The 15214-nt window shown below is 34.4% G+C and overlaps 5 protein-coding genes across 8 annotated transcripts; 2 read left to right on the plus strand and 3 right to left on the minus strand.

The window, feature by feature from the left end:
* Positions 1-479: 479 nt before the first annotated feature.
* On the minus strand, positions 480-4538 carry LOC129565561 (cytoplasmic dynein 1 light intermediate chain 1). Of its 4 annotated transcripts, none has more exons than XM_055440565.1 (9): positions 4171-4538; positions 3849-4057; positions 2836-3026; positions 2543-2746; positions 2277-2476; positions 1920-2149; positions 1688-1799; positions 1445-1597; positions 480-1367 (listed from the first exon to the last, which is right to left on the minus strand). In XM_055440565.1, the coding sequence occupies exons 2-9, from the start codon at positions 3959-3961 to the stop codon at positions 1110-1112; spliced, it is 1461 nt and encodes a 486-aa protein (XP_055296540.1). In that variant the 5' UTR covers positions 3962-4057; positions 4171-4538; the 3' UTR covers positions 480-1109. The 4 variants fall into 4 exon arrangements, with proteins under 4 accessions (XP_055296540.1, XP_055296542.1, XP_055296539.1 ...); XM_055440567.1 differs by having other exon boundaries at positions 480-1361; positions 4171-4460; XM_055440564.1 differs by having other exon boundaries at positions 3849-4522.
* Positions 4539-4731: 193 nt separating this feature from the next.
* LOC129565562 (V-type proton ATPase subunit d) lies at positions 4732-7145 on the minus strand. The gene is made up of 4 exons (XM_055440568.1): positions 7011-7145; positions 6157-6665; positions 5719-5973; positions 4732-5571 (listed from the first exon to the last, which is right to left on the minus strand). Exons 1-4 carry the CDS (start codon positions 7129-7131, stop codon positions 5410-5412), a joined length of 1047 nt encoding a protein of 348 aa, XP_055296543.1. The 5' UTR covers positions 7132-7145; the 3' UTR covers positions 4732-5409.
* LOC129565563 (protein yippee) lies at positions 4732-8823 on the minus strand. Its single transcript, XM_055440570.1, has 3 exons — positions 8422-8823; positions 7859-8018; positions 4732-7780 (listed from the first exon to the last, which is right to left on the minus strand). The coding sequence occupies exons 1-3, from the start codon at positions 8537-8539 to the stop codon at positions 7651-7653; spliced, it is 408 nt and encodes a 135-aa protein (XP_055296545.1). The 5' UTR covers positions 8540-8823; the 3' UTR covers positions 4732-7650.
* Positions 8824-9191: 368 nt separating this feature from the next.
* On the plus strand, positions 9192-11500 carry LOC129565567 (uncharacterized). The gene is made up of 7 exons (XM_055440576.1): positions 9192-9512; positions 9641-9990; positions 10111-10353; positions 10416-10440; positions 10545-10627; positions 10706-10842; positions 10948-11500. Exons 1-7 carry the CDS (start codon positions 9369-9371, stop codon positions 11013-11015), a joined length of 1050 nt encoding a protein of 349 aa, XP_055296551.1. The 5' UTR covers positions 9192-9368; the 3' UTR covers positions 11016-11500.
* Positions 11501-12678: 1178 nt separating this feature from the next.
* On the plus strand, positions 12679-13842 carry LOC129565602 (uncharacterized). The gene is made up of 3 exons (XM_055440621.1): positions 12679-12786; positions 12893-13072; positions 13531-13842. The coding sequence occupies exons 1-3, from the start codon at positions 12679-12681 to the stop codon at positions 13840-13842; spliced, it is 600 nt and encodes a 199-aa protein (XP_055296596.1).
* The last annotated feature ends 1372 nt before the right edge of the window (positions 13843-15214 follow it).

The raw sequence follows: 15214 nt of genomic DNA on the forward strand, positions 1-15214 counted from the left end.
AAACAAAATTCGCTTTGATAAATGTATTTACACCGTTAATTTATAATGTCGTAAAAAATGAATTACGATCTCTCAGCGAATTCTTATATCGAATTATTGACTGCCGATTTAATCAATGTCAAATTGTTTGTAAATGTCGCAAATTACTTAATGATATTCTCAAATTAATACACGAGATAAACAAATGTTCATCGGAAGCGAACCAAAGATTTTGATCAACTTTTTTAAAATAAAACTAAAATTACGTTTACTTTTACTATTCCATTGGGATGTTATGTGAGTTAGAATAATAACAAGTCGAATGCAGTTATGAATTAGTACACTTTAGCAAAAAAAAACACATAGGTAAAGTAAAAAAGTAAGCAGTTCAATGGCTTCAAATAATTCGGGAATGATGACGCCAATTCTTCTATTTTTCTCCAATCTTCATTTTCTTCTAACATTTCGAATGGCTATAAATATTATGAAAAAATCTCTTGTTTTTACACTATCAAATATCTTTGATACGTTAATTTATTTGAACGTTATTTTACCCTCAGTTACAATTTCTCTTTCATTTTCAATGTATTTCAATAGTATGACCGTGTGTTATAACAACGGTCTAGTGTTTGTGTGTGTGCACCAATACTTCTAAAAAAGAATCATAACTATAAAATAATTTCAAAATTTTCGTTTAAAATTAACAGGTTGTCTATAACAACATATCAATTACGATTGGTGCATGCTGACTTTTGGATTTCATTAAGCTTGATTAAATTGATTGATGCACAATGGTTTGCGTTTGATTTTCGACTTTACTTTTGTTTTCTCTTCAAAATGGATTAAATTGGTTTAACTAAAACAAAATGTCGTATAATTTAAATAAGGCAAAAATGCTCAGCAATGTTAACGAATAAATAATCAATCGATCGGAGTTTTCTGTTTTCTTTTTCTTTTTCTTCAAACTGTGTTCAAGCACTGCACTTATATTTCTTTACACATTTTGTTTAGATTTTCGCAATTAGATGTTTAAAAAAAGGTTTCATTTTCACATGAATTTGGAAATATTGGAAACATTTGGAAAATATCGAATATTTATTGTTTTTGTTGTTTTGTTGTTCAATTTCTTTTTAGCACTCCGACTGCGAGAGTTCCTCATCTTCTTTTTTCACACTTCGTGTCAATCGATCTAACTCAGCTGCAGCGTCTGTTCGCATAGTATTTCTGTCGGGCGTTGCTTCGCCTACACCGTTCGCTGGGCGTGGAGACCCTACGCCACCTGGTGATCCGGGCGCGTTTGCCTTTTTACTCAACAGCGAATTGAAGAAGTTGGCTAACACTCCTTCGCCACCTGGTCCGCCTGGCGTCAGCTTCGAGTCCATCTGAATCTCGAATGGAAAATTGAGATTAACACATGTGTGCAATGCCATTTTAAATGGGAGAAAGTGAAGTTGTAATAGCTTACCGATGTTCTGGGCATCGATTTCGCGGATGGCGGTGTTCGCATCGGTGATTCACCTCTGGTTTGGGTTTGACCTTGCATTAGCACTTGCTGTTGTCGCGCTAAGAACTGTTGCTCATCTTCTGTTTGCACTTCAGATTCCCGATTTGAAACAGTCTGTTCATTGTGAGTAAATGTAATAGGAAGAAAATGAAAAATTGCTCTATCTAGGTAAACCAAAAGAGGAATTCAGAGAAAACCATTTACTTTTCGTTGTTGCGGTGGAGCAATTACATCTGTATAGTTATCCTCAGCTTTGCATGAATGCATATTCTCGTACAGTATGCTGATTTTATTCAAATTGTCCCAACCAGCTGGTCTGTTGCATGAAAAAAATTTGAAATGATAAAATTAATTGAAGCTTGGTATTTGCCACAGTGGAGCCCGACTACGGCCGGTAATAAATGTGTACATAAAACCAAATCAACGAATCACTTACATTAGCACCGCATCCTTTTCCACAACTAATGCTGGTGTTCGGAATGGTAAGTCGTAGATTCGATGTGTCAAATATTTATAGAGTAAATCACAGTTTTTATCTTCTTTAACACTTGTATAGAACAATGAAGCTCCATGTTGAAGACAAAAGTGTCGAATCCATTGTTGCATAAAATCAAAATATTCATCTCGATAATCGTATTCCTTTTCTAATGTTGTCATATAGTCGGTCTGTGAAATGATAATCATGAATTATATTGAATTTGTCTAATTTTTCATGCATTTTTACTCGACTCTCCAAGAAAAAAAAAACATTCAAATTCGTTTTTATGCTGAACAAAGTGTTTTCCAATTTTACCTTCGTGACAACAACAACGATGTCAAGTCCCAAATTCTTGGTAAGTACTTCATCGGGTAAAGGCAACATAGTTTCATCTTCGACTGATGACAAACGTGCCGTACGTTTGTTCATAGGAGAATTGGCATCTAGGTCGTCACCCGTTTCGCAATAATTTTGCCAGGCATTTTTCAAACGATTTTCGGCTTCTTGCTGCACATCTGCAAGAGAACGTGGATTTTTGTTAAATTCAACTCCCTTGAACAATTGATTTGTCTCCAACTTACCTGCCGGAATATTAAGCTTTTTCACATGATCACTGAGAATTTGTATCCAATGATTCAATTGCTCGTTCCAGCTCCAGGGTGCTGTCATCGAAACCGTCAATATGATCAATGTGTGCGGGAAATTATTTTCGTTTAGCGCATATTTCAATAAGTTTACATGACCAGGATCACCATCTAATACCCATACACCTAATCGTGTCAAATCTATTTAAAACAGAAATAAGCGATACGGTGCATTTAGAAGATGTTTTGCAACGGAAATGATTTATAATAATTTGCATTTGGCACTTTACCATCTCTGTACTCATCGCGAACATCGATATAAGCGTATTCCAAACCTGAGCCCTTCTTCGGATCTTCGACCCCTTGCAGTTTAGCAATCAACGTCGTTTTACCGGTCGCATTATCGCCCAACACCAACACTGATTTATTCGATGGAAGTTTTGTGCTACTCTGATTTTGTACCTCACTCAAAATTGCCGACCTAATAGCAAATCAAAAAAAAAACATGATTTAAAAAAAATGCCGACCATTTGTAAGAAAAAGTCATTGTAAAATAGTGTAAAATTAACAATGTATTGAATCCGTCAATTTTGACTCAATATATTTTTTATGGAAATTTTCGTTTCATGTTTTGAAGACTTTTTTGCGATAGTATGTGTGATTCATACAAAGTGATTTGAATATTTAGCGTTATAATAGAAAGCAAATATTTGATTATGATGAGGTCATAGACGCTACACTGCACGCATGTTGGTAAAGGTGAAAGACAAGAAGAGGAAGAACATTCCAAACAATTCGAAAGTGTGTGAAAACGTCTTTCGTTGAAACAATAGGCGACGTGCGTGTGTATGTGTGTTTGTGATCAGAATAAGAATAGACACATATGCTGAAGAGATGATAATTTTCTCGGCGAAGAGCACTGATAATCACGAAAATCAACACAATTCATTCTAATATTATGATACACGAACCGATGCGTAGCATATTATATTCAGTTGGTCACAAACGTTGACTACATTTCTTTTTGCTCACAAAATATTTGATCACTCGTAACATTTTCCAGATGAGAAAATGAATGTCAAGAAAATGAAATCACATCTGTTGAAACATTGATTACAATCGTTTGAAATTGACACAATTTCGTTATGCTTTAGTCACTTGATACGCGTATTAGTGACAATACACGGAAGATTGAAGGTGAAGCATTTGCATTTCAATTTTGATTGACGTTCTGTGTGAGTCATGTCGCATCATAAGTAAATCGAAACAATGAACTGAAATGATTATTAAATGGAATGTTTACCATAAATTATCTTTTGGATCGTTGCCTGAGTCTTTTTTCTGTGTTCCAATGGATGCTGTTGTTGTGCCATTCGTTTGTATGACACCTGGTGATGATGATGATAGCACTTCCATCTTCTTCAAAGGTAAATTGGTGCTGCTTTTGCTTTTTTTCTCCGCTCAAAATTCAGGTCAAATTTCTGTCTCAAATCTTAACTCCCTACAAATTTGCTGGCGAAAATCGAAGAAAAACGTATTGAATAGCTGCTTTTGAACTGATTTGTTGTGCGATGAATTTTTCTCGTCTCGACTTTTTTTTCATACGAACTGAGAAATTGCAATACCGAAATGAAATGATTGTATCGCTGGAATATTTGTGACAGATACAATCTGAATATTGGTCCGTGTTTTGAGCTCTTGTCAAAATGCTCAACAAACACTGTTCGATGATTGAATGCACAACAGATTTCTTTCAATGATTTCTTCGTGATGATTTAGAAAAATTTGCAAAATTTCAAGTTATTTTCTCTCTCTGTGCCTGGCCTTTCGATAAAGTCTGTTCGTTTCGTATACAATAGACACCAACACACTGCGAATCACTAGCGAAAATTACTTGTATTAGCTAATGCGTTGTGCAACGAAGTTTGACGTGAAGTTGGCTCCCAATCGACTTTCATGTGATATGACTCATGTCTCTGTGTGTGCAAAATCTGATTTGACATTTACGCATAGCACACAGCATACGGATGGCAACTTCGGGAGTGGTGCATTGATCAAATAGAAATGAACACAAGAGAATTTTACACTCAATGATATTGAGTCAATATTGGTTATTAATTTTTTGGCTGAAATCAAGGCTTTATCGCTTCGATCGATTTGGAAATGAATGAAAATGCTCACAAAAATTCAACTAAAACTCCCACAATAAACTTTATTTGTTTAACATCTACAATGAATTACAATTGGTTGTTTGTTTTTACACTTTGAATATAGAACTGAACCAGAGAGGGTATTACAATTTTCAATGCAATTCGTTTTCTAATTCTCGAAATGCAAATCTGATGAGCAGTTCAATGTAGAAGTAATAATTTTAAGATTTTGTATTTTGTTGTTGTTGTTGTTGATGTTTGAAACAGGTTAATTTACATGAAGAAGAGAAAAAAAACAATATACAGAGCTATTTGTGCTGTTTAACACTTGAAAGGGGGCGCGAATAAAAATTACACTGAAGGAAAAACAAATAAAAGTTGATCAGTGATTCCAATATACAATATATATAGATAAGTTCTGGCGAGCTGCGACTAAAATAATACTTTTTGCCAAGAACTGGTGATAAGTTTTGGTTTTTAAAACTTCATGAATGAGGAATGTCGTTTGCGCACATTTTTTTGTTGTTTAAAGCCGAATTCACAAAGATTTTAAGCTAAAAAATAAAAATTTACTCCAATTTCGATGAATCGAACATGCATTTTGTTCTATCGGTGAGATATTTTGTTGCTGTTGTGGTTGTTGTTGTTGTTATTTTTGCCGTAGAACTGATGATGGTTTATCTCATGCATATCGTCATCAAGCGTTTACTTTGATTAGAAAATTGGAATATAATTGTCGATTTTGGCGCGATGTTTCTGTGCAACACATTCCGATATCCAAACAATGTTACGGCATTCTTGTTCCTTTAGCTTCAAGTATGCATAGAACACTCCAAAGTGGAATTGTTGAATGAATGCATACACATTCAATTTGACCTGATGAATGAAGAAAAATATCGATCAATTATGAATAGAGAAAGAGAGAAAAGGAAGGTCAGTTTATTCCAAATATTTGACAACAGGCCAAAAATTTCGAATTTTCTAACCAAGTAATTGGTAAGGCCAAATATTCGAAAGACGTACCTCATGTTCGAAGAATTTGTCTTCCAAAGTTTTGTCACCCGGATTGTTACCCGAGCCATCGAATAGGGCAGCATATTCGGCATAGTATTCAGCGACGGCCTTCACCTGTTCGTAATCATCGGCACGAGCCAATGCGGCCAAACCATCTGGATTCATTTTACCACAGCGTGGATACAATTTCGAACGGTCATCTTTTGACAATTCCGTTCCAAATGAATTGATGGTAATGATGATGGCACGACGATCGGCTTCAAACTATGCGGAAATTAAGAAGGTCATCGTTACTTGGAAGGAAATTAAAATGGTCTTATCGCTAGTTGTTTATCAAAAATCGTCTTTATCACCGTAATTTTGGTATAAATTATCGAAAATATTCCGAAAAAAAAAATGGAAAATCATTGTCAAAGAAACAGAAAATTGGTATAAAATTAAACTCACAGCCAAAATTTCGCACATCACATCGGCCGTGGTGCCGCCAATGCCTTTACAGAAGTCGTAGAAAGCTTCCAAATAAGCCTTGTACAATGTGTTCCGGATAATTTCGATGTTCATTTCATCCAAATCCTGTTCGGAAATGCAATCAACAAAGAATGGGGCCAATGGTGTATCGACCAACACGGCATTGTACAGCTCAGCTGGATTGGCAGCCACATGAATGGCTTCCATCTGCTCGAAACTGCCCAACGGATGACATTTTGGAATCAATTCAGAAATTGGACGTTGATGCAACGTACCAGTGATCAATAAAATGATGTTATCGATCATGTAACTGTACGTGATGAAATCCAAAAATGTGGACAACGGTTCGACGGCATGGTTTCTCAAATGTTGGAATTCAATCACCAATTTTTCACGAAGCTTATCATCTATAACCGATACAGACAATGGTGATGGCTCATTGGCCAAAAATTGCCCATAATCAGTTCCTTGCAAATGAAGTTTTAAATCTGAAATTTGAAAAAAAAACAATTTTTCTTACTTAATATGCTATTTTCAACTCATTTTTTACAGTTAGAAAAACAAATTGTGATTCAGTGTAAATTGATCATATGACTGACATGACACTTTGTCTATTCATACTGTGATTACTAAGGCTAACGCAAAATCGATGATAAAACATACAGATAAATGGTTTTTTCAGTGATTCACTTTGGAAGCGATTAAATACGGGAAATTCATAAAGCTTCTCCGAATAAAGCATATCTTTTTATGTTAAATATGTTTATAATAAAGCGGAAACACAGAGATAAAGAATTCATATTGATGATAAAAAAAAATGTTTTCATACAGACCTTCAAGAGTTTCACACTGAACCAAGTTCAGGTAATCCGATTGTTTTAAAATTCCACATTTAAAACCACGACACAATCCTTCTAAATAGCCACCGTCAATGTTAAACGCTGATCCCGTCATTTTGTTTGCGAAAAAAAGGAGCAAATTTAATCACAAAAACCGAAACACTATTGATATGATTAGTTTTTTTCCAACACTGACGGTATAATCGCCTTATTGAACAGTGGAAAGCAAAGTGTCATATGACTAAAAAAATTCACTGAAAATACGAACGAAGAAGTTTTGACGTCTTTTCTCCCATATATTTGTGAGCACTGATAGCAGCGCAGATTCGTAATAATTTTGGGTTTTCGTAAATTTTGGATGGTTGACCGAGAGATGGCGCTAAACACTAACCCAGTAGATAAACACTAACAAGCAATAACATTTCTATTGCCAATAACGAACTGGTAAACAATTGAACATAAACAAACAAATGGCAATGATGTTATTGAAGGGATGAAACCAGGCTTTGATTTGAGATTAACGCATTTATTGGGTTTTAATAATTTTTAGTGAAAATAATGCAAAACGAAAAGTCTAAAATATTTAAACTTTTCGATTCAAGAAAATCCTTATATGTAATGAAAGAGAAGCATTTTATTCTTGAAAGTGATTCTGATTATTGTACCGATGATTCACCGTCGGCTGCTGTGAGGCATATGGATCGGGGAAACCTTCTGATTCAGCGATTAGAGCTTGCTCCAAAATCACGCGACCTTCTTTGTACCTGTGAATGACGATGATAAATGGTGATGACATTGTAAATAAACAACCTGTTCTGGAAATAGGGTTTCAATGGACTCACTTTTGGCTGTCTTCTGTCGCATATTCATACATCCAACCCAGTTTTGTTTTGCAATTCTTGCACATGACATCACGGACCATGTGACGACCAGTTAACATGACACGATCTTGAATGGTTGTGTATGTCAAGTTGACAACACGCTTGAAAAGCAATGCACGACCTGAAATTTGAGTGCAAAAGATAAAAAGATTCATGAAAATTTTGCATGCCTTTGAATGGATGCAAATAAAATTTGCATGGATTTCAAAAATACACTTTGAACATTTAGATGAAATTATACAAGTTTCGTTATAAGGTTTTCTAGATTCAATTTATTCTTTTGCTTCATTTTTGTGCGACGTCATCGGCATAAATGTTTACATTTGCGTGTAATGCACGAAACAACTATATTCGAAGCAACTACTGATATGGGATAATGAAATCATTTCGGATTCAAAGCAAATGAAAATTGGAATTATTCAATTCGAAATCGTGAAAAAAAATCATACGTGAAACTTTTTTCGCATCTTGTTTGACTTTCGTGAGGCATATTTAGTATTAATTCGAAAATATTTGTATCTTACCCGTGGCACCCGTGAACCGAGTGCTAATTAGCTCGCTCTTGTTGGTCAAATTTGTATCGCAAGAAGCACACGAATACAATTTTGTGCCATTTATATGATCCAAAAATACGCGTCCCATCTTTATCTGCCTTTTTTTGCTGGCTGCGTTCTTCAAATTCAGTGCGTTCTTTTGTGAATTTTGGCGAATTGAAGTGGCTTTTCACGAGTATAATACTTTTCTATTATTTTCGCAACAAAAAGCAAACAACAATCGAAACAGTTTCCGAGTTTATTTTGAATATGTTCACTTGATCGAAGTGTTCTCTGCCTTTGTCACTTTTACTTTGTTCATAAATATTATTGTTTTTTTTCTTCTCTCCTCTTGTTCGTTTTCTTTGTGTGTACGCGCACGATTGCAATATGCGTGTGTGTGTGTGTGTGTGTGATTGAATATTTCCATATTCTACGTATCCAATGAAAATTGGTTTATATCAGCTGTTCTCATAGTCGATTCGCCGTGAAGTTGGTAATTGTGTGAATTGAATCAGTGTCTTTGATAGTCAACAGTGTCTGTTATGATATGAAAATAACCGACTCTCGTCATATGCATGAGCACTTCATAAATGCAATGGAAAACTATCGATTAAAAACAGATATAAATTATGACAAAGCAACAGAATTAAGAATATTTCCTTAAAAAAAAATCACCCAAAACGGAATGTTGTGGCTCCCTCTGTATTTCTCGCCGGGCTAATATTCAAAAATTCATTTCGACAATCTGTTTGTCACGCGAGAATGTCAAACTGAAAACCTTCAAAACATATTTATATATAAACGCTGCAACATTTTTTTTTTATTTTAATAAAATTCTTTATAAAAATCCGAACCAACAACGACAAAAAGAGTAAAAAGACGAAATTCGAACTGGACAAGAGGCAATAAACCGCCTAAATTCCTTGTAATTGAATATGCTTTTTAATTTCTTGCCACAATTCAATTGGTATGAGATTTGGTCTGCTTGTAATGCCACTTCGCACAATCGAATCAATTCAATTTTTTGGATTGGTTTATTTTATATTGTCTGTTTTCATTATTTTAAGAAAATATTGCAGGTAAAAACAAAACCAAAAACATGCCATACAATCCTAATGCTCTAATGTTTCACTCACCATCTTTTCTCTCTCACACACACGAACTTTTTGCACTTTAATTCTAATCGAATCTCTGTTTATATTTTTAGCCACATTTAAGGGCCTCAAAACTATCCTACTACAAATGGAACTTAACCGTTCGCTATGTTTGGAATATATGTTTTTATATCGTTGCTATTGCATTTTTATACGTGTATCAGAAATATTTCTTGGCTGACAGTCTATATTTCAAGCAAAATGGACAAAACTACTATCGAAGCTATGAAAATCTCATATTTTTTACGTCAAACCATCGGTGCAATTTACTCAATTCGGTCAACTATATTCTGATATCATTTTATTTGATCGATGTGATATTTGATTTGAACGAGGGCTATGTGTCAGAAGCGGTGAGCAAATTTTTGGCCTGCGGTATTGTTATCTGCTTTGATGTTTATCGGTAAGAGAAAGCAAATGGATATATAGGATTTTGAGGAGATTTTTAAAATTTTCAATGGAATATAGATAGTAACTTTTAATCGTAAACATCTGAAAACTTTTCTGTTCGGTTTGATTGTAGATTGGAATACTTTTCCGTGATGTTCAACATTCTCTTGGCGCTAATTTATTTATTTACGGATGGATTATCACTGGTCGGCTGGCATATACCGAAGAATCGCGATGTCGCTTTTCGAGTTTGCGTTACATTGAAGCTGTTGCTATGGTCGTTTGTATTTTTGAATTTATTGCCGTTCAAGTTTCTAATTCCAACACTGTATGGACGAAAGTTCTTCATCTGGCTCAATTCGTTCTTTTTACTTTGGTAAGGTAATTTAGTGAAGTAAATAACTCGGAACAATAATTTAGAAATAATTATGGTTTCAGGTATGGATCTTGCATATGGAATTCGGTGAGTTTTGACGATTATTCCAAATATGAAGGAAATAATGAACAGAAAAAAAAGGAATATTTAGTGTATAGGGCGAATAACAAGCATAATTTTGAACATTTCAGCCCATTCTGCAGTACTTCTACCATCAAATTTACCATACCAACAGTAACTCGAACGATTGCCTTGGCGAGAGATCGGTTTCTAGGTATGAACTTTTTGCCATGTGTTTTCAATTCATTTTTCTAACCATTTTTTATTTCACTCTCATCCTTCCACTTTGCAGATGTATTTTGATCAAGGAGACCAGAGAACTACGTCACCTGAAGAACATTCGAAACGCGCTGATTGAAATACAGTTGAACAGCGTGGAACAGAAAGACGATGCAAGTCACTCCATGAAAACCTATCAAACCATCAAGTGTGAGTGTTGAAGAATGGAATGGTTTTGATAAATTCTAAACACTCAAACAATATTTCATCTATTTCTTTGCCCAAAACCAATCTAATTGATTCATTCATTCGTAGGTATGATCGCATTGAAACGAAAATTGAAACGGATCCGGGAAAACAAGGAGCAATTTATATCAAGCTAGAAGTAAAACAGAATTTATTTGAGTTGTTGTTACAAAAGACTGAACATAGGACAAATGATTGTATAAAAGTTCACTAAATGTGTTGATAATAATGTGGTCATGTTACCTATTTTGTGCTTCATTATATTTTGTGCTGGTATATTGGTATTTTTGTAACTTGTTCATTTGATGTCACATAAACCTACAACGGATTCTCATTAAATCACCGAATTTGGTGTCTTTTCCAAATCCCATCATTCCAAGCTCACCAACGACATTTTATCGAAAAGAAATGAATGACAACCACACACAATTTTTTTTAAATCAATTTATTTATTATTTTATTTCTAATTTTCGGTAAGTTCACCCAAAATGAAACAAAAAGCAAATCTTTAAATGAAGTTTCGCCCGAAAATACAAAACAAATCGATTCGTTGGTACTATTTCTATTTATACGTGAAGTGTTTTAATAGAAAATAAATAAAATTGGTTTGAATTTGAATGGATTTCCGTTTTATTAAATTTTTTTTTACACAACAACTTAATTTATAGCACTAATCAACGCTGGAAAAACCTCTCAGAAGTGGGAAAACGTTTCCGTGGTTTTTGGGTCCTGTGAAATTGAAATATGGCGCTAGTTTTGTCTAAGAAGTTCTAGTTTTTGAGATATATATGAACGCGTGAGAATAAAAGACTGACGCTATCAGGTTTTTCGCAAAAGCGGGATAAAAATCAGTTGCACGCAAAAGAGACATTTCAAAAGGTTGCACGCAAGAGAGAAGTATATTGTTGTTGTAATCACGGCTTTAAAATTCAAAATGCGACAAAATAAAATGTTCCGTTTGCGTGTAACCTTTTGAAATGTCTTTTTTGCGTGCAACTGATTGTTATCCTGCTTTTGCGAATAACCTGCTAGCGTCAGTCTTTTATTCTCACGCGTTCATATATAGTTATGAGTAAGATGAAAGCATCAAACTTTTACGTTAAAAATAAAAATTGTGATTCGCAATATTATCATGATTTTTTTGTATTCAAGAACCTCCTGTCAACTAAGGTATCATTCTCTTCGACAGAGTGTCTTGGACATTTTATCCGCATATATCATCATCTTCAAACCGATTCCTGTTTCTTCTACGACAAAAATACCTAGCATTGATTTTACAACTCAGAACGAAATTCTTGAGAAACCTCCATAGTTTCCGCTCTAATGAATACAGTACGAAACAACAACACCAACAAAACAGCTAAATGTGAATCACATGTTTTTTTTCAGATACCATTGTACTTTTTTCCCGCAAAAATCATTTTATCCCAGCAAAAACGATGAAGCAGTAAAAAAACTGATTTGAATTAGTTCGAAATGTTATCTGAATATTAGCATTCGGTTTATGAGTTTGCGGTGAATATGTGTTTAATAGGCAAAACCGCTATTAGAGAACTGCATCACTCAAGACGTACACAATCAAGTGGTGAAAGTAAGTGTAGCTTGACCTGAATTTATACCGTTGCTTTCAATAATAGAAAATATACATTGTATTGAGCCGATAGCACAATACTGAATATTCTCACTCAACCTTTCTCAGTGTCAACTAAGTTAACAGTTCAGCATTCAAGTGACTTTCAACTGTGTTATATTGAAATGAGTGGTGAAACAAAGCAAAAATATGTGATTTTCGACACAGATATGGGAGCTGATGATGCGTGGGCATTACAAATAATCCTGAAGGCGGAGAAACTGTTGAAAAGTGTGAAAGTGCTTCCAATCACAACAGTATTTGGAACCACATCCACTGTAAACGCAATAAAAAATGCCTACCGGATTTTGGATGGACTTGACCGTACCCATGTAAATCAATTCGATTCATATCTTTTCATAAATCTAATTGCAATGTTAATAGATCCGGATTTACAAAGGAGCAACTGAAGGTTTCATTCCTGTTGATCCGAAAATGGGCCAATTTTATGGACGAAATGGTTTCAGCGATATTCATTTTTGGCAGCTACACTATCCAAACAATGCCAATGAAGTGATTCAACAGAAAAATGTAGTTGAAATTATACGTGAAATGGTGATGGCTGTACGTTTCGACAACTCCATTATATCAGCTGTCTCTTTTTAAATTCCATTTAATTTTAGCATCCGAATGAGGTATCATTTATTTGCCTGGGTCCATTAACAAATGTTGCATTAGCTTTGAATTTATATCCCGAAATCAAGGGAAACATCAAATAAGTGTTCATCATGGACGGCAATTTCAAAGGTATTTCCTCTTTTTTTCGAACCAAATCGACTTGCGTTATTCATCGATTTAATCGCGTTATTCAGGAAGAGGGAATGCTTTGAGGGGCTCTGAATATAACTTCTTCCGGGATCCGGAAGCCGCTCACATTGTACTGAATTCTCTCAATAGACCAATCACAATTTTGCCCTTAGAATGTGGACGTGAAGAAAGCATCAACATTCCATTGGTATGGGAATTATTTCATTTCTATATTTTTGCTTGGCATGTTAGAAACATTTGGTTGACACTTGTAGGAATGGCGATTCAATGTTATGGGAAATGTTGACTGTGTCAATGTTCGATTGTTGAACGAAGTTGAACGTATTGCATACAGCAATAATAGGTTCTATACTCCGTATGATGCTTTTTCAGCTGCGGCATTCATATTTCTTGATACGTGTATTCAATATCAGCGCACATACAATGCTACACTTGAATTGCAAGGACAACGTACACGGGGCCAAATGGTGTTCGATCGTGGGAACAACAATCATAATGTGAATATTATTGCGACGGTAAACGAAGATGAAATCAAGAAGATTTTACAATGGACTGCTTCATCATAGCTGGAGATTTCCTTCTTCCTTAACTCATCATCATTTACACAAAGTTTTGAAGCTTTTTCGACACTTTTGTCAACAAGTTGTGTGAGTTTTAGTAAGTTACTGACAGTAACATTGATTTTCACCCACAATAAATTTAATCCGAGAAGAGATCCGGCCTGTGAGATAAGTTCAACATATTGTTAGTAATGTTAAACACGTTGATAATAGAAACATATTTTCCGTTCATATCAGGCTGAATGAACGCCACAATTTAGACTTGAAATGGGTAAATTTGGAATTGAACAAAACAAATGTGTAAAAATAGAAAAAAATCTGATAAAAACATCACCAAAAATCTCTATTCAGCTCGTTAAGTTTTTCCAAAATTATTCTCCGAAACTTTTCATGATATCACGATATAGAATTACCTTGAGAACCTTAAGGGATGTACCCCAAAAACTTGAACTGCTGCGACAAAACTAAATCAATATTCAAATTCTTTGACCTCAAAAACCATGGAAATGAGTTGCCACATGTGGTAGGATTTTGTTTTCTCGGAAATCTGTTGAATAGTGATAGGTTTTTTTTAATAAAGATAACAATGTTTTCATGTTCATCGTGTGTATGTGATGTGTGGAATACGGTGTATGGTGGATTCAAAAAAATGTATCAATATATTTGTCCATTTCTTTTCAGTGTTTTTTTGTTTGTTATATTTTAACTATCCTAGGACCATCATTATGTATCTTGGTTATATCTAAAATAGTATTTATTTTACAGGAATTTCGGTTCATATCCATGTGCCGAATTACAACAGTAGAGCATGAGCTGTGCATCAATCTGTACCATTCACACGACAATTGTTTTTGAGTACTCATTTGTTTTGTATAACATTTCAAGTGCAATTTGTGCGCATAACGCAATCATATATAGGGTTATATATATAAATTCTTTACTGTGGTAATACGGTTTGTTGTGTGTGTCTTTGAATATTCTTATCATGGTTAGGAAAATAGTTGTGCCTAAGTACATAGAACTTTCTTTCATTTTTTTGTTGATGTTGTTTTATTGCATGAACCTCTAAGTAATCACATGGGAATAAAGTGTTTTTTCTAAGATGTTTTTTTCTTTGCCTTCTAGAGTGTGTCCACTCAATATATTTGTTGATTTTTTTTTGCTTGTTTCTCACTTAAACTAATATAAAATCATTGTGGTCAAGCTATCGTTAGAATTAAAAACTTAAAGTTTTATGTAGTGCCAAAATAGTTGTGTGTTCAATTCAAAGCTTACCACTTTAGATTAAAATCTACAATTTAAATTCAATGATGAAATGTCGTTTTTCAATGTTTAGTAAATGATCTACAAATTTTCCTTTTTTTGAATTTCATTCAAT

Source organism: Sitodiplosis mosellana, unplaced genomic scaffold, assembly GCF_009176505.1.
Source record: "Sitodiplosis mosellana isolate CC-2019 unplaced genomic scaffold, AAFC_SMos_1.0 Smas_scaffold_3, whole genome shotgun sequence".
Lineage (NCBI taxonomy): Eukaryota > Metazoa > Arthropoda > Insecta > Diptera > Cecidomyiidae > Sitodiplosis > Sitodiplosis mosellana.

Bases quoted from the DNA above. Each gene is read 5' to 3' on its own strand.
- LOC129565561 (XM_055440565.1), bottom strand. From the start codon at position 3,961: ATGGAAGTGCTATCATCATCATCACCAGGTGTCATACAAACGAATGGC. The intron at 2,747-2,835 runs GTAAAGTGCCAA...TGTTTTAAATAG, and splicing joins TCGCGATGAGTACAGAGATG to ATTTGACACGATTAGGTGTA. The intron at 1,368-1,444 runs GTAAGCTATTAC...TTTCCATTCGAG, and splicing joins AATCGATGCCCAGAACATCG to ATTCAGATGGACTCGAAGCT.
- LOC129565562 (XM_055440568.1), bottom strand. From the start codon at position 7,131: ATGACGGGATCAGCGTTTAACATTGACGGTGGCTATTTAGAAGGATTG. The intron at 6,666-7,010 runs GTCTGTATGAAA...TTCAAATTTCAG, and splicing joins TCAGTGTGAAACTCTTGAAG to ATTTAAAACTTCATTTGCAA. The intron at 5,572-5,718 runs GTACGTCTTTCG...TTCATTCATCAG, and splicing joins ACAAATTCTTCGAACATGAG to GTCAAATTGAATGTGTATGC.
- LOC129565563 (XM_055440570.1), bottom strand. From the start codon at position 8,539: ATGGGACGCGTATTTTTGGATCATATAAATGGCACAAAATTGTATTCG. The intron at 8,019-8,421 runs GTAAGATACAAA...CTCAAATTTCAG, and splicing joins TCGGTTCACGGGTGCCACGG to GTCGTGCATTGCTTTTCAAG. The intron at 7,781-7,858 runs GTGAGTCCATTG...CGTCATTCACAG, and splicing joins GCGACAGAAGACAGCCAAAA to GTACAAAGAAGGTCGCGTGA.
- LOC129565567 (XM_055440576.1), top strand. From the start codon at position 9,369: ATGCTTTTTAATTTCTTGCCACAATTCAATTGGTATGAGATTTGGTCT. The intron at 10,441-10,544 runs GTGAGTTTTGAC...TGAACATTTCAG, and splicing joins GATCTTGCATATGGAATTCG to CCCATTCTGCAGTACTTCTA. The intron at 10,843-10,947 runs GTGAGTGTTGAA...ATTCATTCGTAG, and splicing joins AACCTATCAAACCATCAAGT to GTATGATCGCATTGAAACGA.
- LOC129565602 (XM_055440621.1), top strand. From the start codon at position 12,679: ATGGGAGCTGATGATGCGTGGGCATTACAAATAATCCTGAAGGCGGAG. The intron at 12,787-12,892 runs GTAAACGCAATA...CAATGTTAATAG, and splicing joins TATTTGGAACCACATCCACT to ATCCGGATTTACAAAGGAGC. The intron at 13,073-13,530 runs GTACGTTTCGAC...TGACACTTGTAG, and splicing joins TACGTGAAATGGTGATGGCT to GAATGGCGATTCAATGTTAT.